The sequence below is a fragment of the Pelodiscus sinensis genome, chromosome 2 (assembly GCF_052426305.1).
Source record: "Pelodiscus sinensis isolate ZL-2025 chromosome 2, ASM5242630v1, whole genome shotgun sequence".
Classification (NCBI taxonomy): Eukaryota; Metazoa; Chordata; order Testudines; family Trionychidae; genus Pelodiscus; species Pelodiscus sinensis.
The window spans coordinates 58,536,157-58,556,838 of NC_143053.1; the positions used below are offsets into that span (position 1 = coordinate 58,536,157).

Sequence of the window (20,682 nt, forward strand, 5' to 3'; positions counted from 1 at the left end):
ACATGTCTTAAAATTCTAAACAAGCAGGTTACCTCAATTAACTTGTTTAAAACAAATAATTTATTTCAGTAATTTATATGGGTTAATAAAATTCATTGTCTACCTGAAATTCCCTTAGGGTATGTCTACACTATCCTCCTAGTTCGAACTAGGAGGGTAATGTAGGCATACCGCACTTGCAAATGAAGCCCGGGATTTGAATTTCCCGGGCTTCATTTGCATAAGCGGGGAGCCGCCATTTTTAAATCCCCGCTTGTTCGAACCCCGTGTAGCGCGGCTACACGGGGCTCGAACTAGGTACAAGGTGGAACGAGGTGTACCGGTAGTTCGGAATAGGAATCCTTGTCCGAACTACCTAGTTCGAGCCCCATGTAGCCGCGCTACACGGGGTTCAAACAAGCGGGGATTTAAAAATGGCGGCTCCCCGCTTATGCAAATGAAGCCCGGGAAATTCAAATCCCGGGCTTCATTTGCAAGTGTGGTATGCCTACATTACCCCGCTAGTTCGAACTAGCGGGGTAGTGTAGACATACCCTTAGTGCTTTATTTTTGGCATGCATGCTTCATTCCTCATTTGTGAATTCCATTTCAATAGAGCCTGTATTTATTTTTTAAGAACGAAGTAGATAAACTCAATCCAAAGCTATGTGACACAGACAACACCTATTTCTACGGCACTTCCTTTGTCATACCCGTCTCTTTCTCCCCCTTCTGCCTCTCTCTGCAAGTGACTATGGTGAGCAACTAGCTCTCTGAAAGACTTGAATAGTGTGTACTATTGGTAGATGTGGGTGAATGCTTTAATGTTTATTAATCTAAAAAAATGAGAAAAGATTACAAAAATATAAGGAGTAGAAAACCTTAGACAAGATAAAATACATAAATATTTAAGCAAAGATTGTTTTTGATCAGGCAAAGTTTATCAAATGTCACTCCAAAATAACAGGGATATAAACTAAATACATTATACTAATTATGTATCCAAAAATGACAGTAAACCTTCTTTACCTAAGGACACTTACTGTCCATAGTTAGTAATCTGATTCAGTGCATCACAGCATTCACACACAGTAATCGCTTGAAGTATTGTTGATATTATAAAAATAACTATTTAGAATTATTATACATAAACTAAAACAGATCTTCAGGTTTAGGTTTGATCATTGTGATTTTGTTTTAATTAAATTCTTCAACATTCCCACTGATTTCACAAACCTGTGAACAGAAACAAAAAACAAAAACTACATGAAAATAATTCTGAAAGAATAACAGATATACAAAAATGAAATGCTGTGTTTGGTATGTTGTCCACATTTTTTATATTTCCATATACAATACTCAGACCTCCACTCCATGGAGAACAAATAATATATCTAATTAATTCAATGTCTCATTAATCACTAAAATATCCATCATTTTCATTATTTTAATCATTATTTGAAAGCACTGAAATGTTTTACTGTTACTATCAATCATGAGAAGTATGCAGGGAAGGAAGCCTGAGATGAGCTGGTTAACTGTGATAATCAGAAGCTTAAGGGGGTAGCCACGTTAGTCTTTACAGGATAAACTTAAAAAACAACGAATGGTCTGGTAGCACTTTATAGACTAACAAAACATTATAGATGGTATCATGAGCTTTCATGGGCACAGCCCACATCTTCAGATGACCGGAGTTATGAGTTTAGGATGTGCAGACCCAAAATTATATGGCACTGTTTCTGTTCCTGACTGAAAGAGCAAACAGCAAGCAGTTCCAGAGTGAATACCTATCAGAGCAAATTTAAAATTTATTTCCCGCACAACTTAGATATCTAGCAATGTGCCTTCTAATCTTTTCCATCTAGGTGCAGATTTCTTCCATATATGTGTGGAATACATTTTTATGTGCACCGAGGCATGGGTGAATGTGCTCCACCAATAGAAACATAAAACCCAGCTGTGAGTGCTCTGCTAATCAGCACCATGCTCAAGGCAGCACTGACGGCTGGGGAAGGGGCTCGTGTAGCATGCTTGTTGCCCTCGGGTCCATCCCTTCCACCCAAGATCCCTCTTCTTCTGGGAGCACGGAGCCACTGCCCTCCCCACCTTACCAGTGGGCCGGTGTAGCTGTTAGCTCCCCGTGCATGAGTATCCAACAGAATGCAGCATATCAGAAAAAATGCCTGTGAAACACTAAGTCCTTATCACACATTAACCTCACATATATTTAACTCATTCTATTCCCTCCTTACCTTAAGTTTAATTCAGTGGTTCTCACACGTCACTGCACTGCAACCCACTTCTGCCACTTTTGGCTCAGCCCCAGTGCTGGCCCTGCCATTCCCATTAAAAGAACCCTATGAAAACCACTTTTAATGATGCACATATCAGCCTCAACTTTAATAAAATATAGCCAGATTCTATGACACTAGTAACACTTGTGCTAAGCTTGTTTCCAGAAATACCCAATGCATTGGTGGCACTGATTATTATTCTCATTTACAAGGTACTTTGGCCCTCTCTTGACAAACATAATCATGTCAATGTAATCAAAATTGCTTAACTTTCAAAGGCCCTTGAACACTCACTAGTAGGCAAGCTAACATGGTTGGAATATGTATTAACTGTGTTATAGCCTAGTCGTCCCTCCATCCCCCGTCCTCCCATAAACAACTGTGCTAACATTCTTTTGCCTGCCAAAACAGAACTTTAGCGTTTGAACATTTCATGGCTTACAATGGCAGGGTAAAGAATAAAGGAAAGGAAATGGTGACGAAAAGGGGTGACCTAGTGAGTTTTTCCCAGGCACTTATTTCCAGTATATATATTTATATATATTTGTTATGTATATATAATGTGCATCTGTCTTCTTTGAGATAGGATAAACAGAACTAGGCATGGCACATCAGGAGTGTGCACACAAACCCACATCCCAACATGCATAAAGAAAGTAAACAGGGCACTCCTAGGCTATGTCTAGACTGCAGGCTTCTTTCGAAAGAGGCTCTTTCGAAAGAGCGCGTCTAGACTACAATACGCGGATCGAAAAATCAATCCGCTTTTTCGAAAAAGAGCGTCCTGACTGCTGGACACTCTTTTGAAATTGAAAGCCACCCGGAACTGCTTCTGCCAGGGCATGGGGGCAGCATTTCCTTCCGGGTGCTGCCTGCCTGCCCTTTGCAGAGACGTGTGGTGAAAGGGACACTCCTGAACACCCGTTGCTCTGCTCCTGCAGCTGCCTTTGCTGTCCCTCTAGGAGGTAAGCAAGGCATTGCAGTGCTGGTATGGAGTGCTCAGCTTCCTGGGACACCCCAGCAGCTTTTTTCTCGGGAGGTTTTTCTGCTTTAGACCCATTTTTGTGGCATGGAGCCAGAGCTGCCCCTGGGCAGGCGATGGCCCCACACCACCATACTGCAGCTGTTGCTGCATCTGCATGACACAGTCATGAGGCTACTTCCCGAGCTGGACCCAGACCAGAGGTACGAGGGGCTCCTCCGTCAAGCAGCCGCACTGCCCTTGCCTCCAAACCTTTTCGTGGACAGGCGTGTTTGGAGGTTTGACACCAGCTCTGACTGGTGGGACTGGCTCGTGATGGAGATCTGGGATGACCAAGACTGGCTATGCAACTTCAGGATGCGAAAGACCACTTTCCAGGAGCTGTGTACCTGGCTCGCCCCTGCTCTGCAACGGCAAGACACCCACCTGCGGCCCGCCATCCCCCTGGAAAAGAGGATCGCCATTGCCCTCTGGAAGCTGGCAACCCCCGACAGCTACCGCTCCGTGGGACACCAATTTGGAGTGGGCAAGTCTACCGTAGGATCCATCCTGATGGAGGTAAGTCATTGTCTGGGGACAGTCACAGTTTGGGGTGGGGGGAAGGGAGACTGTCAGGAAGGGCCAAGTGGAGTGGGAGTGGGAGGGAGCTCCTCCACTCACCCTGAATTGTTGGGGGGGGGGTTCTGAGGAGGGGATTCCCGGGGTGTTTGAGAGGGAAGGTGGGCGGTGGGTTCTCCTCCTAAGAGATAAGGCACCCCTTCTAACATTTTGTTGTCTGTCTCGTTCTGCAGGTGGTGAGGGCCATCAATTCAGAGCTGCTCAACAGGCTCATCTGTCTACCAGATCTGGACAGCGTCATGGCCGGCTTTGCTGCCCTCGGCTTCCCGAATTGCGGAGGAGCGCTCGATGGGACACACATTGCAATCCGTGCACCGCCCCATCGAGCAGCCCAATTCATAAACAGAAAGGGCTACTTTTCTATGGTCCTCCAGGCCCTGGTCGACCATCGTGGACAGTTTTCGGACATTTGTATTGGGTGGTCAGGGCGGGCACACGATGCCCGCATCTTCAGGAACTCGTACCTCTACCGGAGGCTTCAGGCAGGAACATTTTTCCCGCATCGCGAGTTTGCGGTTGGGGATGTGCACATGCCGGTGTGCATAGTGGCTGATGCCGCCTATCCCCTGATGCCGTGGCTGATGAAGCCCTACACCGGCCACCTGGATGCGAGCAAGGAGCAGTTTAATGCTCACCTTAACCGGGCTCGCAACCAGGTGGAATGTGCATTTGGCCGTTTAAAAGGCAGATTCCGGTGCTTGCTCACACGCCTCGACAAGGGGGAAAGCAACATCCCTGAGGTGGTGGCCATGTATTGCGTTCTCCATAACCTCGTGGAGAGGAAAGGGGAGGCCTTCCTACCAGGGTGGGGTAGAGGTGCTGATGGCCAGGAGAGGCACTTTGCCCAGCCCCGGACAGCTGCCATCCGCCAGGCTCACCGGTCTGCTGTTGGCATACGGGAGGCCCTCCGGGAGCAATTCTCCAGTGGAGGCCACTGACTGTAGTGAGGGGCTTCTGCCTGGGGACTGGGCCCTGGCCCAATAGATGCTTCCCTCCACAACCCATCTCCTGACCCTGTTTGGACACATCAGTAACACCAGGGTGTGTTGCAAAATAAAATGTTCTGTTTAATTTTTGTACATATTCTCAAAAAATAGTATACATGTAGCAAACATAACAAAATTTTTTTTCATTTTTGTTGTTGAAAAAACTATTTACAATAAACAAACATTTTGTTGAACCCTTTGTTTGTGCTTTAACTGGGGTGCTTGAAACCTGGAGGGGGGAAGGGGACTGGAAACCTGGAGGGGGGAAGGGGACTGGAAACCTGGAGGGGAGAAGGGGATCAGGTTGCACGGTGCTTGCCAGATTTCCCTCTCCTGCCTGGGCCTCGTGTTTGGGGTGCTCCACGGCTACGGGATCGGGTGGTGCACCTGTCGGTTGGCTGGCTGGGATGCTCTTGGGACGTGGAAGCCTGGGGGAGAGGAGGGCCAGGGGGAGAGAGGGGCTGGGGAACTGAGAGGACTGGGGGAGAGGGAGGTCCAAGGGGAGAAAGGGATGCTGTTGTGGAAGGGGGGTTTGGTGGGGCGGGGTCATGGGGTGCTGGAGGAGCAGGACCAGGCACAGGAGCAGGCAAGCCGCAGACCTCCCTGAGAGTGGCGCACAGGGACGTGCGCTGCAGGACCAGCTCGTCCATGAGCCGGTCACGCCAGCGATCCTCTGCCTCCGCCATCTCTCTGAGGATGGAGTTGAGGTCCTGCACGGCCTCCACGTGTTGCCTGAGGATGTCCGCATAGACACGCCTGTGTCTGCGGCTCCCATGTCCCCGAGATGGAGATGGAGGTGGGGCTGGGGTGCTGCGGCCCTCTTCCACGGCTGGTCCAGCTGTGGAGGAAAAGAAGAAGACACAATCAGTCCTAAAAACTGGACTCTGTAGCACTTAAAATACTTACAGGATGGTTTATTAGGGGATGAGCTTTCCTGGGCCAGACCCACTTCCTCAGATCAGAGTAACACGGCTACATTTCTATCACAATCAGTCATGTGTGCAACAGCTGTCCAAAAGGGCATGCCCTCTCCCTTGAGACAGGGGAATCAGACATTCTGAAGGTTACACTGTGTGTGTGTGACCTGGGCATCAGCCTGAGCATGACAGGTTTCCCTTGTGCATCACCCACTGTGCACCCACCTACCTCCCCCCCCCCCCCCCCCAGGTGTTACACAACCTCACTGTACTCACCTGCTGCTTCCTCTCCTGCGCCAGATGACGCCTGGGAGGCCTCTGGGGCCTGGGTGACTGGCTCCAGGGTGAGGGTCGCCGTCTCCTCACTGTCCTCCTCCTCTGGCACCATGTCCCCGTCCCCAGACTGCTCTGGGTCCTGCTCGGGAGCGTCCACCACGGGGTCTGCCAATCCAGACTGGACGAACCGCCGTGGTGTGCGTGCTTCGCCACTGCCACCCAGGATCTGGTCCAGCTCGGGGTAGTAGGGGCAGTAGTAGGGGGCTGCCCCAGAACGGGAGCTCTCTTCCCTGGCTTTGACGTACCCCTGGCGCAGCTCTTTTACTTTGGACCGCACCTGGTCCTGGGTGCGGGGGTAGTGGCCCTTCTGGGCCAGGGCTTCTGCCATGCGGCCATAAATATCGGCATTTCGCCGCCGGCTTTTGAGGGCCTGTAAGGCCTCCTCCTCTCCCCAGAGCTCCAGCAGGCTCTTGATCTCTGGGCCAGACCAGGATGGTGCCCGGCGTTTGGAGCCCTTGGCTGCGTCCCCAGAAGGCTCGGTGGAAGGGCCAGGACGGTCTTGGGGCTGGGACATGCTGCAGCAAAGTAGCCGTGTGCTCTGGCTCCTTCTCTGCAACAAGTGGCTGTGAGGGTGCCTGTCCCTTTAAGGAATGGCTGCAGCCAGGAACCACAGACAAGCAACCCATGGCCCAGATTGTCCACCAGGGCTTCTTCCTGGAGGCCAATACTTTCGAAAAAAAGGGCTCCCCCCATCCACACACACTTACTTTCGACGGATCTCCCTCGAAAAAGGCGTTCTTCCTCGTAGAATTAGGTGTACCGCCGTCGAAAGAAAAGCCGCATTCTTTCGATTTACTTTCGAAAGAACGCGGCTTGAGTCTGGACGCAGGGGAAGTTTTTTTCGAAAAAAGGCTACTTTTTTCGAAAAAAACCCTGAGTCTGGACACAGCCCTACATACTATCATAGTACAAGAACAATATAACATTCTTTTTTTTTTTTGGTAACACGATGCATAATTAGCCTCTGAAACTTGCTGCCACAAAATATCACTGAGGTCCAGTCTTAGTGGGTATGTCTACACTAGCTACCCTAGTTCGAACTAGGGTGGCTAATGTAGTCATTCAAACTTGCAGATGAAGCCCGGGATTTAAATATCCCAGGCTTTATTTGCATGTTCCCGGGCACCGCCATTTTTAAATGCCCCGTAGTTCGAACTACCTGCCCGCGGCTACACGTGGCACGGGCTAGGTAGATCGAATTAAAGCTCCTAATTCGAACTACCGTTACTCCTCCTGCAATGAGGAGTAACAGTAGTTCAAATTAGGAGCTTTAATTCAAACTACCTAGCCTGTGCCGCGTGTAGCCGCGGGCAGGTAGTTCGAACTATGGGGCATTTAAAAATGGCGGCGCTCCGGAACATGCAAATAAAGCCAGGGATATTTAAATCCCGGGCTTCATTTTCAAGTTCGAATGGCTACATTAGCCACCCTAGTTCGAACTAGGGTGGCTAGTATAGACATACCCAGTAGGATTTGAAATATGATTACACATTTATATGAATAATATGAATCTACAGTTACAGGTTACTGGATCAAAAGATGCAAGCGATACAATACTTCATGTGTCAAGGCATAAAGCTACCTACTGCTAATAGACAGGGATTATGGAATAACTGTCCACAAGGAAAATTTCTTCTGAATTGTCCATTATGTGTATTCAGAGATGGGCTACTATACAAGATGAATCATCATCACAATTCCTATAGAATTATCCTTGCAGAAATGTCAGATGCCCAACAGAGAGTGATCTCTTCCTTGGTTGCCATTAGATCACTCAATGTTGCTGTGCAGATGTAGCCTATTTTGAAATAACTAGCATAATTTAGAAATAACTTACTCCCCATCTACGCAGCAGGCAGTTATTTTGAAACTATGTCGAAATACTGTCAAACTGGAAGACTTCCTATTCTGACTCCTTTAACCTTCATTGTATAAGGAGTAAGGGAAGTTGGAGGAAGAGTGCTGCGTAGACACTCTCAATTTTGAAATAAGGCATTTCTAAATAAGGTACACAATTGACATAGCTCAATTTGTGTAGCTTATTTTGCGTTAAGCCCTGCTGTGTAGATTCACCCTCAGGGAGGAAGCAGCTTTAAAAAGGTACTTGACTAAAGCTACTATAAAGTTAATTTGTGCATTACAAGCATGATTTTTTACAAGCCTGGATTTGTTTGTTTGTTTGAGAATAGTCTCTCTGTGATGGGGTGAAGCAACCCCATCACTCACTTGCGCCGGGCGGTGCGGACGCCGGCAGTGGGGCGGAAGGCGCTGCCCAGACGGCGCCGGTGTGTTGGGCAAATGGGGAGGCAGACGATCATTGCCGCGCGAACAGAACAGCCGCTGACGTCAGCGGCGCGACGGCAGGGGGAGGCGGGGCACCCGGAAGGGGGAATGGACCGGCAGATGCGGCAGGGGATAAAAGGGGTAGGGAATTGACACTGAGAGGGGAGGCAGATCCGGAGGAGGAGGGCGCTGAGGAGGTAATCCCCTACCCAGTGCAAAGGGGGACGTGGGCCCATGATTAGACCCACCGGCGGGGTAGGTAATGACCCAGGGCAGGTCGTGGAACCCGAGAGCAGGCGAGTTTAGGGGCAAGCCCTCACCTGCTACCATCAGGAGCCCCGAGCTCCTGGTGTCAGGGCCCTGGGTCGGGGTCCGGAGAGAAGGAGGGAGGGCCCGGACCCCCCTCCCCGCTACCAGGGCGATTGGTTGTCGACCAGCAATAAACGATACCCCCTTGAACGTTAGTAAGGGGAACCCCGAAACGAAAGGGGGAACTTATGACACTCTCACTACAAATGAGACAGTGTGGAGACACAGACTTATCCACAAATGCATACAAGTCTATCCACTCCTTTTGAAAATTTCACTTCTCTCTTTCTCGTCACCATTTTAACTATTAGGAGGTTACAGAGTTTACCATCACGTATGATGATGGAAACATTTCTTGAGCAATCAAATAAAAAGAGAATATGCATGACCTCCAATGAGTGGAGAAGGTGGATAGTTGTTAAAATGAACAGTTAAAGGTGAAAAAGACCAAAAACTATCATTGGGTATGTCTACACTACCCTGCTAGTTCGAACTAGCGGGGTAATGTAGGCATACCGCAATTGCAAATGAAGCCCGGGATTTGAATTTCCCGGGCTTCATTTGCATAAGCGGGGCGCTGCCAGTTTTAAATCTCCGCTGGTTCGAACCCCATGCCGCGCGGCTACACGCGGCACGAACTAGGTAGTTCGAACTAGGCTTCCTAGTTCGAACTACCGTTACTCCTCATTCCACGAGGAGTAATGGTAGTTCGAACTAGGAAGCCTAGTTTGAACTACCTAGTTCGTGCCGCGTATAGCCGCGTGGCACGGGGTTCGAACCAGCGGGGATAAAAAACGGCGGCGCCCCGCTTATGCAAATGAAGCCCGGGAAATTCAAATCCCGGGCTTCATTTGCAAGTGCGGTATGCCTACATTATCCTCCTATTTCGAAATAGGAGGGTAGTGTAGACATACCCGTCTTGACATGAGTAATTATGCGTTTTTAAAATTTTGAATTAATTTTTCATTTTAATTTAAAAAGTTGTGTGTATTTTGGGAATGACAAAAGAGCCATATTTGGTTCCACACCAAGCCCTATTTGGCTCTCTGTGGCCATAGTTTGCAGACCTCTGTCATACAGGCTTCACTGAAGGCACTCCTGGGGCAAAAATATGGCCAATGCATCTCTGTCATCTTGAAGGGTGTCACACAGCCACCGCCATCAAAGCACTGTTTAAAGTAGCCAAGTTTGCTAAGACCTCAACTCAGCAAAGCACGTAATGTGCTTAAACTACTTTAAGTATTAAATTATTCTGTATTAAAAAACCATCATTTCATGATGCAACTAACCTTAAGTGTGTGCTTTGGTGAATCAAGGCCTATACATACAGTTCACTTGATTTAATAAAAATTTCCAGGAAAATTGACTGTGTTTTTATGGAACGTTTAATCTTTTTTGTCACATTTGTTACATTTTTTAACTGATAAATGGTGACTAAGCCTAAATAAGTCAGTAAAAACATTTTTTCTGTTAAATTCTTTAGTTAAAAATTATACCTGCTTTAATTTCCTCAAAATCTTTTTAAATGAATTAGGATTTTAGATAAATAATTCAATATTCAACATGTTGAAACAACTTACTTTTAAGTAACTCAAACCAGATAACTAAAATGCAACTCAGAGTTGTTTTTATCAATATATACTTATAGGGGACATTTTTATTATAATAGTTCTTTTTATTTTATATTGTTCTTTTCTAAAAGAGTACAAACTCTTTTAGTATGACTAACTGCATTTTTCAAACAATCAAAATAAATAATAATTCATTGTTATCTTTTGAACTTAGCTGTACATACTTTTTTTTTCTGGTTGATAAATGAAGTAAAATTTTGTAGACTACAGGAAATGATGACTGGCCAACAAATCTTTCCTAAAAGCCTAGAATCCCATTTGCCAATGTTTATTTGAACATAAAGGGAAACCTTTTAAGTCTAAACTAGACGTCAAACATATCCATGCTTCAGTATTTCTTGGCAGTTAACATAATGGATGTTCACAAAATTTCAATGAGGATGAATTCATTTTGCACTTTGAAATCTACAAAATGTTATTACTATGCCAGGAACCTGGAGTAATGAGAGATCTTTTTATGTGTAGAATTTTATGAATATCCTATCATCTTTTTAACTGATAATTTTATTTATTGCTTTCCCAGTTTTGTTTTATATAACAACTAAAAATGTTTGTATTCATTTAGACAGGGGCACATTTGGTTCACCAAAAAAAGTATCCCATTTTTATTTCAAAGATTATGAAAGTTTGATGGCACTGATAACAATAGGATGAGTTCTGCAACCATAAAACCATAAGTACATGCTTAAGTGTATGCAGTACAATAGTTTGTCAGGAAACAGTTCAACACTCTTCATCTCTAAAAATTATGCTTCCCCCAAGAAGTGATGCTATGAAATGTCTGCCTAACTAGTGCTGGGTTTACAATCCTCTTGACTGAATCCATTAGGAAACTGATAAAAAAAAGCTTTAGAAAAAATTGAGCCAGATACATATTTGACTCTTACGAGATCACTGTCTCATGGTCTCATTCTACTTCTGACTGTCAAGCAATGTCTGGGGAAGCAGCTGGCACCTCTGAAAATGGCACATATAGATTATTATTAATGTGGCTGTCAACTAAGGGTGCAGTTATGTGGCCGCCATGTTGATGTGCTGAGCCTCCTCCTATGCAACATTGTCTAGAGTAGGCTGTGCTGGCCTTTGTACAATCACTCTCTATAGAGTGACAGTGTGGCTGAGAGGATGTGCACATTGATATTTGTGCCCTGGCCCAGCCATGCTCTCCCTCATTCCTGTATCTTGCATGCTGCCTTGGAGTTACGTTTTATGCAACACGGGTTAAATAACTGTTTTGTACACATGCCTTAAAAAATCCAGATGGTTTCCAATAGAGACTGGGTTTTGCCTTAAACTCATACCTATTGGAAAAGAATGTGGTTATAAGGTGTGTTACTATACTCTCCCACAGCAGTTAAATAAAGCATTTGTATTCATGTATAAATATTGCAATCAATAATTTTCACTGAAAATCTAGTTTTACAACTCTTAGCTAAGCTGTACCTAAGCTTTGAGGAGAAGGTTTAAAAAACAAAACAACCCCCCCAAAAAAACTACATAAAACAAAACATCAGGAGCCAGCATAAATGTTTAACTTCTTAAGAGCACTATCATATACTTGTTCTACCAATGACTGACAAGCAGCTGGCATGTCTAACTAGAGTTATTTATTGGAATGGATGTTAACTGAGGCTCAATCATGCCTGTATAGCACAACCCACACCTCAAAAATAAAGTCCTAATCCTTTCTAGTATCTGGTTCCATTTTGACATTGGTCTCAATCAGTTGGGCTTCTCCTGTGCTACTATCCAGCAGGAATAAGGATAGAAGAATTGCACCCTCAATGAGAAATATAATGATGTTCCATTAGAATGTGTCTTTTTTTCTCTCTCTTTTGGGGTCTGATCCTGTGACCCCACTGTAATGAATACTTGCATTTATTCTGCTACTAATTTGGTGCTATTCAGCATGGGGAAAGCTGGCAGAATTGAGCCCTTTACTTTGTTTTATGAGTTGATGACTGTCTCCCAAATTTTGCAGCCACTTTTTTTTCCAAACTAAAGCTAGAAAAAATAATAGCCTATCCATAGAGATGTGGAAATGATCTCTATCAAATGATTTTGAATAAAAGCATTTAACCTGTGAGTAAGTACACCGAAATTAGATTCTCTCGAACAAAATCTTGTAATTGAAAAATTGGGCTGGGACTTGTTGGCTCTTCTGCTCAAGGCAAAACCAAAAGAAATTAGGTGAGAGAAGGCCTAATTCTATGCCCACTACTATAGTCAATTGTAAAGCTGCTGTTGACTTCAGTGGTGCTGAATCAAGATCAATAGGAGTAAAAATGTGGGGGGAAATTCCAACTCTTCTGTCCCTTAATTCAGGCTTAGTTTGAGGTCTATTGCAGGGTTTAGACTCCAAACTCTTTCAGCCAGGTGCCATCTTTCCACCTTCTCCCTCCCCATACAAATAATAAACTAACACTATAGTATTTACTTTAATGTGTATGTGCTATGTGAACAAGGCTGTGCAGGCCAGGCTGTTTTCAGGGGCAATCAGCAAATGAACTTCTGCAGGTCACTTGGAGGTTAATTTCCTACCAATAAGAGGATTTTTAGCTATGTGATGCTATATACCTATCCTGCTACCCTCTGAAGGGGAGGCAGGCTGTTTCTTGCCAACCCAACAGACCTAAAGCATTAGAGAAATAACTTCATTTTTCTTATCACTCCTCCTCTTGAGAAGGAAGTGGCTTCCATGCACTCTCTGAAGTCTTAGGGGAAAGGAAAGCAAGCTGTCAGGCATCTGAAGAACATAATGGAAAAGGGCAGAGGAACTCTACTGTGGTATCATATCTGCTGATTATTTGGTGGAACTAGAGTGCCATTTGAAATGCAAAGAGAATCTCAAGTTTGATTTCATACAAGTTTAAGATTCTTTGCAAAGGGCATGTCTAAACTACATTCCTCTTTTGAAAGAGGAATGTAAATGAAACTAATTGAAAATTCAAATGAAGCATGAATTTATAAATCTCACGCTTCATTTGCAAAACCACGTGAGCGCGCTTTTTTGAAAAAGAGTTTTTCGAAAAAGAAACCACAGTCTAGACAGGGTTCTTTCAGAAAAAAAACCCTTTTTCGAAAGAACCCGTACTCCTGAAAAAATGAGGTGTATGGGTTCTTTCAAAAAAGGGTTGTTTTTTTTAAAGAACCCCATCTAGACTGTGGTTTCTTTTTCGAAAAAACCCTTTTTCGAAAAAGCGCTCTCACGCAATTATGGAAATGAAGCACGAGATTTGTAAATCCATGTTTCATTTGAATTTTCGATCGACCTCATTTACGTTCCTCTTTTGAAAGAGGAATGTAGTTTAGACATAGCCAAACACAGCACACACACTCCTAATGCAATCACCAGGAGTTCAGAATACACAGAAAATCAAGGGAGAATAAATCCAGTAACAGTAAGAGCTTCAATTGCTATAGAGGTAATGACACTCTGTAATGTACAGCAGGGTAAAGACTGGTAAAGATTAGGGATCTTTCTTTGAGGGAGAAGGGCAGGTTAGCTTTTTGTTTAGTTAAATTTTTAATATGAAGAGTTGAGTTAGACTCAAAGTCACTATATGACACTATAACAGCAACTACTATACTCACATGATATATCTGTTGACTGTGGCCACGACACATGAACAGAGGATATTTACACTGAAAGGGGGGGAAAAACATTGTTTTAGATACAAAGCAACAATGTAGGTGACTATTTTTCTTTCCTCCATTGCCATAACATTTTCCTTTTTCTCCATTATTTTTTCTTTTAATAAATAAAAAGTTCTAGGAGCATTGGTCCTGGCATTTAATGTCAAAGAAAACTCATTTTCACTTTGCCCTAACTGATTTGAACTGTTAAAAAAAAGGATTAATTTCCAATTGTTTTGGGTTGTTCCTGTTCTATTTTACAAACTAAGGGGTAACATTTTCAAAAAACATCTAAATGATTTAAGCACTTAACTCAAATTTCCAAAAGTCCCTCAGGAGTCTAAGACCCATTGACTTTCAATAATACTTGAGCTCCTAACTGCCTAAGTCATTTTTTAAAATAGGACTTATTTAGAGGGAGATTTTCAAAGACATGAATGTCAATGAGGCACTTATTTCCCAATAAAAGTGGATGAAAATTAGGCACTAAATTGCCATTTGTGTCTGAGGAAAAAAATCTTTTAGATTCATAAGTAACTTAGTTGCTTCTGTAAATATTACCCCAAATGAAGTCTTCATTCATTTTCCAGTGTAACACTCATTACAAGGTAAAATAAAAGAATTAAAAATAAAAGATGACTGAGGTAACATGTCTCCTAACTTTTTGCATTGTTAGAAGAGTTTTCCCTCTGTCCAAGTCTAACTTTACACCTGGGTGCTATTATCTCAAAGAAGCCAAAGAATGTGGAAAATATTATCCATATATAATTTATTAAAAGCTGAGTCAAAGAACAGGTGTTACTATTGTAAAGATTAATTCAGCAGCTTTTCTGTTCAGACCCATGAATTATGAGCTTTCAGGCCCCTCAACACTAAATCATATATAGTGTCCATGCGGACTTAAATGTCATTTATTAACTTTACTCCTGGATAAAAAATGAAATTGAATCTGTCCATATTTTGCCAGCAGCACTACCTGCAGTGAACACTGAAAACTGGTATCTGTAGCTATGCCAGGCCTTCTAGCTGGCTCTTCATTTTCCAGTCATTTCAGCACCTGAGTGTTGGCAGGTCCTATTTTCCAACAGTTAAAGTTTTGAACTGTGAGTTTGGCTACAACCCTAACATTCCATCTCCAGATGGCTGCTATTACCACATAATTATTTTTTTAAAAACTGATTTTAACTCAATCTACCATTCTCAGATGTCACATATAGTACAACATTCCTTAAATCAAACATTTTTTGTTCTTCCTCTCTGCCTATATTAATTAGTACAAAGAATGACCTAACATAAATAGTGCAATAGGTAATTATGTAAGATGAAATATAGACATACAATCAAGGTGAGAGCATGTTACAGCCTAAATCTTTGTCATGAGGGAAACTATTATTTGCGATTGTATTTTTTTTTCTTCTCTGCTCTCTGTCACAAGCGATAGCGAAAATGATTCCTAGTGTTGATAAGTGTCAAAGACATGTCAAAGAGTTTGCAATACACAGTAGGCGGAATTCAATTGCCACCTGATCTGGCATTAGCATCATCTCACAGATTACTCTAAGCTAGGGAGAGAAGTAGATACATTGGAGGGTAGGGATAGGGTCCACAGTGACCTAGACAAATTGGAGGATTAGGCCAAAAGAAATTGGATGAGGTTCAACAAGGACAAGTGCAAAGTCCTGCGCTTGGGACAGAAGAATCCTAAGCATTGTTACAAGCTGGGGACCGACTGGCTAAGCAGCAGTTCTACAGAAAAGGACATTGGGCTTACAGTGGATGAGAAGCTGGATATGAGTCAACAGTGTGCCCTTGTAGCCAAGAAGGCTAACGGCATATTAGGGTACATTAGGAGGAGCATTGGCAGCAGATGAGGCCACATCTTGAGTATTGTGTCCAATGCTGGGCCTCCCACTACAGAAAGGATGTGGATGCACTGGAGAAAGTCCAGTGAAAGGCAACAAACATTAAGGGGCTGGAGCACATGACCTGCGAGGAGAGGCTGAGGAATTTGGGCCTGTTTAGTCTACAGAAGAGAAGAGTGAGGGGGGATTTGATAGCAGCCTTCAACTACCTTAAGGGAGGTTCCAAAGGGGATGGAGAGAGGCTATTCTCAGTAGCGATGGATGGCAGAACAAGGAGCAATGGTTTCAAGTTGCAGTGGGGGAAATTACGTTAGATATTAGGAAAAACTATTTCACTAGGAGGGTGGTGAAGCACTGGAATGGGTTACCTAGGGAGGTGGTAGAGTCACCATCTCTAGAGGTGTTTAAGTCCCGGCTTGACGAAGCCCTGGCTGGGATGATTTAGTTGGGTTGGTCCTGCTTTGGACAGGGGATTGGACTCAATGGCCTCCTGAGATCTCTTCCAGCCCTAAGATTCTATGATTCCTTGTGAACCCAAAGTGAAATTAATTCTTGCACAGAGGGCAAATACACTCAGGGTATATTTACACAGCAGCTGGCCAGGTGATTCCGTGAACAGGCAAACAGGTAAGTGCCAGCTCTGGGCGAGCTAGTGTGCTAAAAGTTGCAGGTTGGAATGGCACAGGTGGCAGCTTAGGCTAGCTGCCTGAGTATATATCCAGGGAACTGAGTTGGATTGTACTGAGGATGCTAGCCCAAACCTCTGCCCATGCTATTGAGGCCACGCTCCTCCTTTCAGATCGCTAGATCAAGCACAATTCATGCATTTCTGTCTACCTGATCTGAGAAGCATCCTCCTAGCTAGCTGCTGTGTAAACGTAGCTTTAGTGGTGACAATCTGGACCTTAACTCAGGGCTTTTCACACCCAGAACAGTTATTGCATACATGAGAATTTCACATTTCTGAAAGGTTTCTGGATTGGGCCTAAAGATAAAATAGCTAAAAGCGTAACAATGAAAACAAAGGGGTGAATATTTTTTATTTACTTTGGGAATTTTAGTGTGTAAATTGTAACATGAAAGTCAAACCACAGGCTAATTGTGAACTTGAAGTATCAGCGTGAGCAGATGTAATTCTTCAGTTTTTCAAGTGACAGCATTTTGAAAAATGTATTCTGTTTATCAAACACGATTTTCATTAATTATACATCACTCTCCAGCAACTGTGCCTGCAGGAACCTGGCATTTCTTACTGTAATGCTGCTTGTTCAAGCAGTTCGAGTTCCATGTACAAAGCACTCTAAGCACCTGATTAAACAGCCTGGATTTTTTTATAACCATAAAACCAAAAATAGGTTAGGAAATAGCATACATTTTCACCCTGACAGATCACAAGCTTCAGTGCTTAAAATAAATTCAATTTGCAGAATATTTAATATTTCCAATGAGAATATTGATAGGCGTGTGTCTAGACTACACCTCTCTGCCGACAGAGAGATGTAGATTAGGCACATTGAAATTGCTAATGAAGTGGGGATTTAAATATCTCATGCTTCATTAGCATAAAAATGGCCACCGCTTTTTTTTCAGCACGGAGCTTTGTCAGAGAAAAGCAGCAGTCTAGACACTGATCTTTCAAGAAATAAAGCCTTTTTCGAAAGATCCTGTAAACCTTATTTCACGAAGGATAAGGGATCTTTTGAAAAAGGCTTTATTATTTGAAAGATCAGCCTCTAGACTGCCGCTTTTCTCCGACAAAGCTCCGTGCTGAAAAAAGCAGCAGCCATTTTTATGCTAATGAAGTGTGGGATATTTAAATCCCCGCTTAATTAGCAATTTCGATGTGCCTAATCTACATGTCTCTGTCCGCAGAGAGGTGTAATCTAGACACACCCTAGGTGTTGCATTACAAGACATAATTGATTAAAGCTTCAAAGTATGAAGATTCATAATATGTATTACTTGTTTTTACTGATCTCTCATTTAGGTCAAAATTATATTGGCCTTTACTGTAATGATTGGACCAGCAGTCACCAAAGGGGCAATAAGAACGGCCATACTGGGTCCGACCAAAGGTCCACTGAGCCTAGTATCCTGTCTACTGACAATGGCCTGTGCCAGTTGCCCCAGAGGGAATGAACAGAACAGACAATCAAGTGATCCATCCCCTGCTACCCATTCCCAGCTTCTATTATAATGGATACTCAAGAACTTGCAATATCTTGATGTAGGAATATTTATATAAAGAAGTCCTATATGTTCAATCCCGTAACCCTAACTCATGTGAGCAATAATTATGTGAACAGCCCCAGGAGATTACTCTGTGAACAAGAAATGCAGGATTTGGTCCCATGAAAAGAAAGGGGGAAAGAATTTTTTTACATATATTCTCTGATATACCATCAATTCCCAACAAATATACTCACATTTATCTTGATCTACTTCCACGCTTTCACTCTCTGTGTCACTTGGCAATATCCATGGTTGGTGGGCAAGCTGAAATTGATGTAAGAATTCATCCTGTCATAAACAAATGTATTTTAGATAACTTACACAGAAAGGTTTGGCTTTGAATACAGAAGCACTTCAATTGAACACATGAAACCCTCAATGAAATCCAATGCAAGTTTGTTCTGAATGCCAGTGCTCCATATATCCCAGCATTTCCAGGACATGTCCCAAGATATCATGCAATAAGAGAGACAGAGGCTTAATCCTGCTTCCATTGACTTGTATAGTGTAAGAACAAAACCCAAAAGCCATATCGAACGATTTTTCCATTGGCTTCAATGGGAGCAGGATCAGGCCCATGGAGAGGTATTTTTAACTTATTTTTGCCGGCAAGATATTACAAAGCTATCAGAACAACAGAAGTGGTGCTCTGAAGAAATGATAGGCATCAAAATGTGAATACAATTTTTATTAAGAAATGGTTAGGCACGTATTCATTTTTTCAAACTTTTTACAATAATTTCTTAGTATAAAATAATGCAATGACAACTTTCTTTGAAGTATTCCCAGATTTCAAAGAGAGAAGCGGGGAAGGGCAGTTTAGCAACCAAATGTGTATAGTTGGTCTTTACATTTCAGAATTTCTGGGTATTCTGCTAAGTATGATTGAAAATAAAGGTTACAAAGATCCTGGGCCCAATTCTCAGCACATGTAAAATGGTATAGCTACCAGAGCTACTCCAATTCACACCAGCTGAAAATTTGGCTCTAAATACTCAGTTTGTTACATTACATATGAAGAGGGAATGCTTTAAATAACCAGATAATCAATCCAAAAAATGGTTTCTTTTACACAGCTACAGAAACATTTCTGGAGTAAATTATTTATTTATCCAGCCATCTATTAACAAAAATTAAAATTGAAAAAGTGAGAATTGCTATGCACAGGGCTGAGGCCCAAAAATTTAAGCATTTTGAGTGTTCCTTCATTTCTAATACATTTTCTTCATGACAGAATAGTTACAGTGATTATAGTGCAGAGATGGCAAAGTCTTCTTGCTTATGCAGCAGAATTCCTGCAGTATGGAATTATTATTTGTGCTTCTATCTCACTAATTAAGTCCACATTTTTAGCCCTTCTGATAATCTATCTTCCTAAAGCTTAAGGACAGAATAGGGAGAGTTGCTCAAAGCAACATTTATGGAACAGAATCAAAATACCTCAAAAAAAGATTCATAAAGGATCTGCCAACGAAGAGTTCTGGGGTCGGCAGATCCTCGTCTAGACTGCCACGCCATGCTGACAAACAGCTGATCAGCACAGCACAGCGGCCATTTTGATGTACATGAAGCGGCGATTATTTAAATCACCGCTTCATTTCCCTTTGCCGAGTAAACTCATCTATAGGACTCTGTCGATGGAGCCATATAGTCTAGACACACCCTATATGATCAGAAAATGGCAAACAGGAAAGAAAAAGGGCAACTTATAAAAAAGTGAATAAATGTGATTTTGAACAGGCTGTAATAATCTTCCAAGAAACATGATAAGCAAATCATATTTGTTTGTTCAAGTCTCCCCGAAAATGTGGCATAGGGAAAAAACGGTCATCAGCAATAGTGATGTAAAAGGTTACCTGGTAACATTAGGTTTACCAGAATGCTTACTGGGTAACAGATTAACTGGATTGCCAGCATCATCAGGCCGGCCAGCAGGAATCTGGCCAAGTCAGGGCAGCTGGTGGGACTGCATGATAGGCTGGCAGGACCCCAGCCATGGCCATGCTGTAGTGGCCCTGGGCAGGGTCAGATAGGAACCCGGCAGTAGCTGCAGGAGCGTTGAGAGGGAGCAGGTAAAACCTCAGCCCCAGCCATGCCACTATGTCCCCAGCAGAGGCAGATGGGAAAGCAGTCCCAGCTCCTGGCCATGCCCCCCCCAAAAAGGGCAGGCAGGACCCCGACTCCATCTGTCCAGAGGCAGGTGGGACAGCAGCCCAAGACATCAGCCCTGGCTGCACCTCCAACAGGAGCAAGTGGGACCCTGGCATCTACAATTTTAAACTCTTTATCATAATGCCAAATTCTAAAATGTGCCTTTATAGAACCCGCATTCCAAATAGGATGAGGAGGCAGCATTGTGCCCTTTCAGTCCTAGGCAGCTTTAGAGAATGGAGTGGTCCCCAAGTTAACTTAGAGAATCCACAAAGCCAGTCTGAGATGCAGCAGCCTCTCAGGCTCAGGGCTGTACTATGGGCTGTACTATGGTCTGCAGCTCAGAATACAGGCAGTCCCCGACTTACGCGGATCCGACTTATGTCGGATCCGCACTTACGAACGGGGCTTTCTCGCCCCGGAGGTCGAGGTGGCGGATTGCTACCTGCGAGCTCCGGGGCGA

General features: G+C 43.6%; 1 protein-coding gene across 5 annotated transcripts in view; it reads right to left on the reverse strand.

Moving 5' to 3' along the window:
- Positions 1–433: 433 nt before the first annotated feature.
- C2H8orf34 (chromosome 2 C8orf34 homolog) overlaps positions 434–20,682 on the reverse strand; it is a 235,140-nt gene continuing 214,891 nt past the window's right edge. For 2 of the 5 annotated variants that reach the window (XM_075920569.2, XM_075920562.2), the window contains exons 13-14: positions 18,263–18,356; positions 436–1,215 (exon numbers count right to left, since the gene is read on the reverse strand). In XM_075920569.2, coding sequence (XP_075776684.2) covers positions 1,208–1,215; positions 18,263–18,356 — 102 coding nt within the window. In that variant the 3' untranslated portion in view covers positions 436–1,207. Of the gene's footprint in view, positions 1,216–13,932; positions 13,984–18,262; positions 18,357–20,682 lie in introns of all 5 variants that reach the window. The other 3 variants (XM_075920563.2, XM_075920568.2, XM_075920572.2) reach the window with 3 other exon arrangements.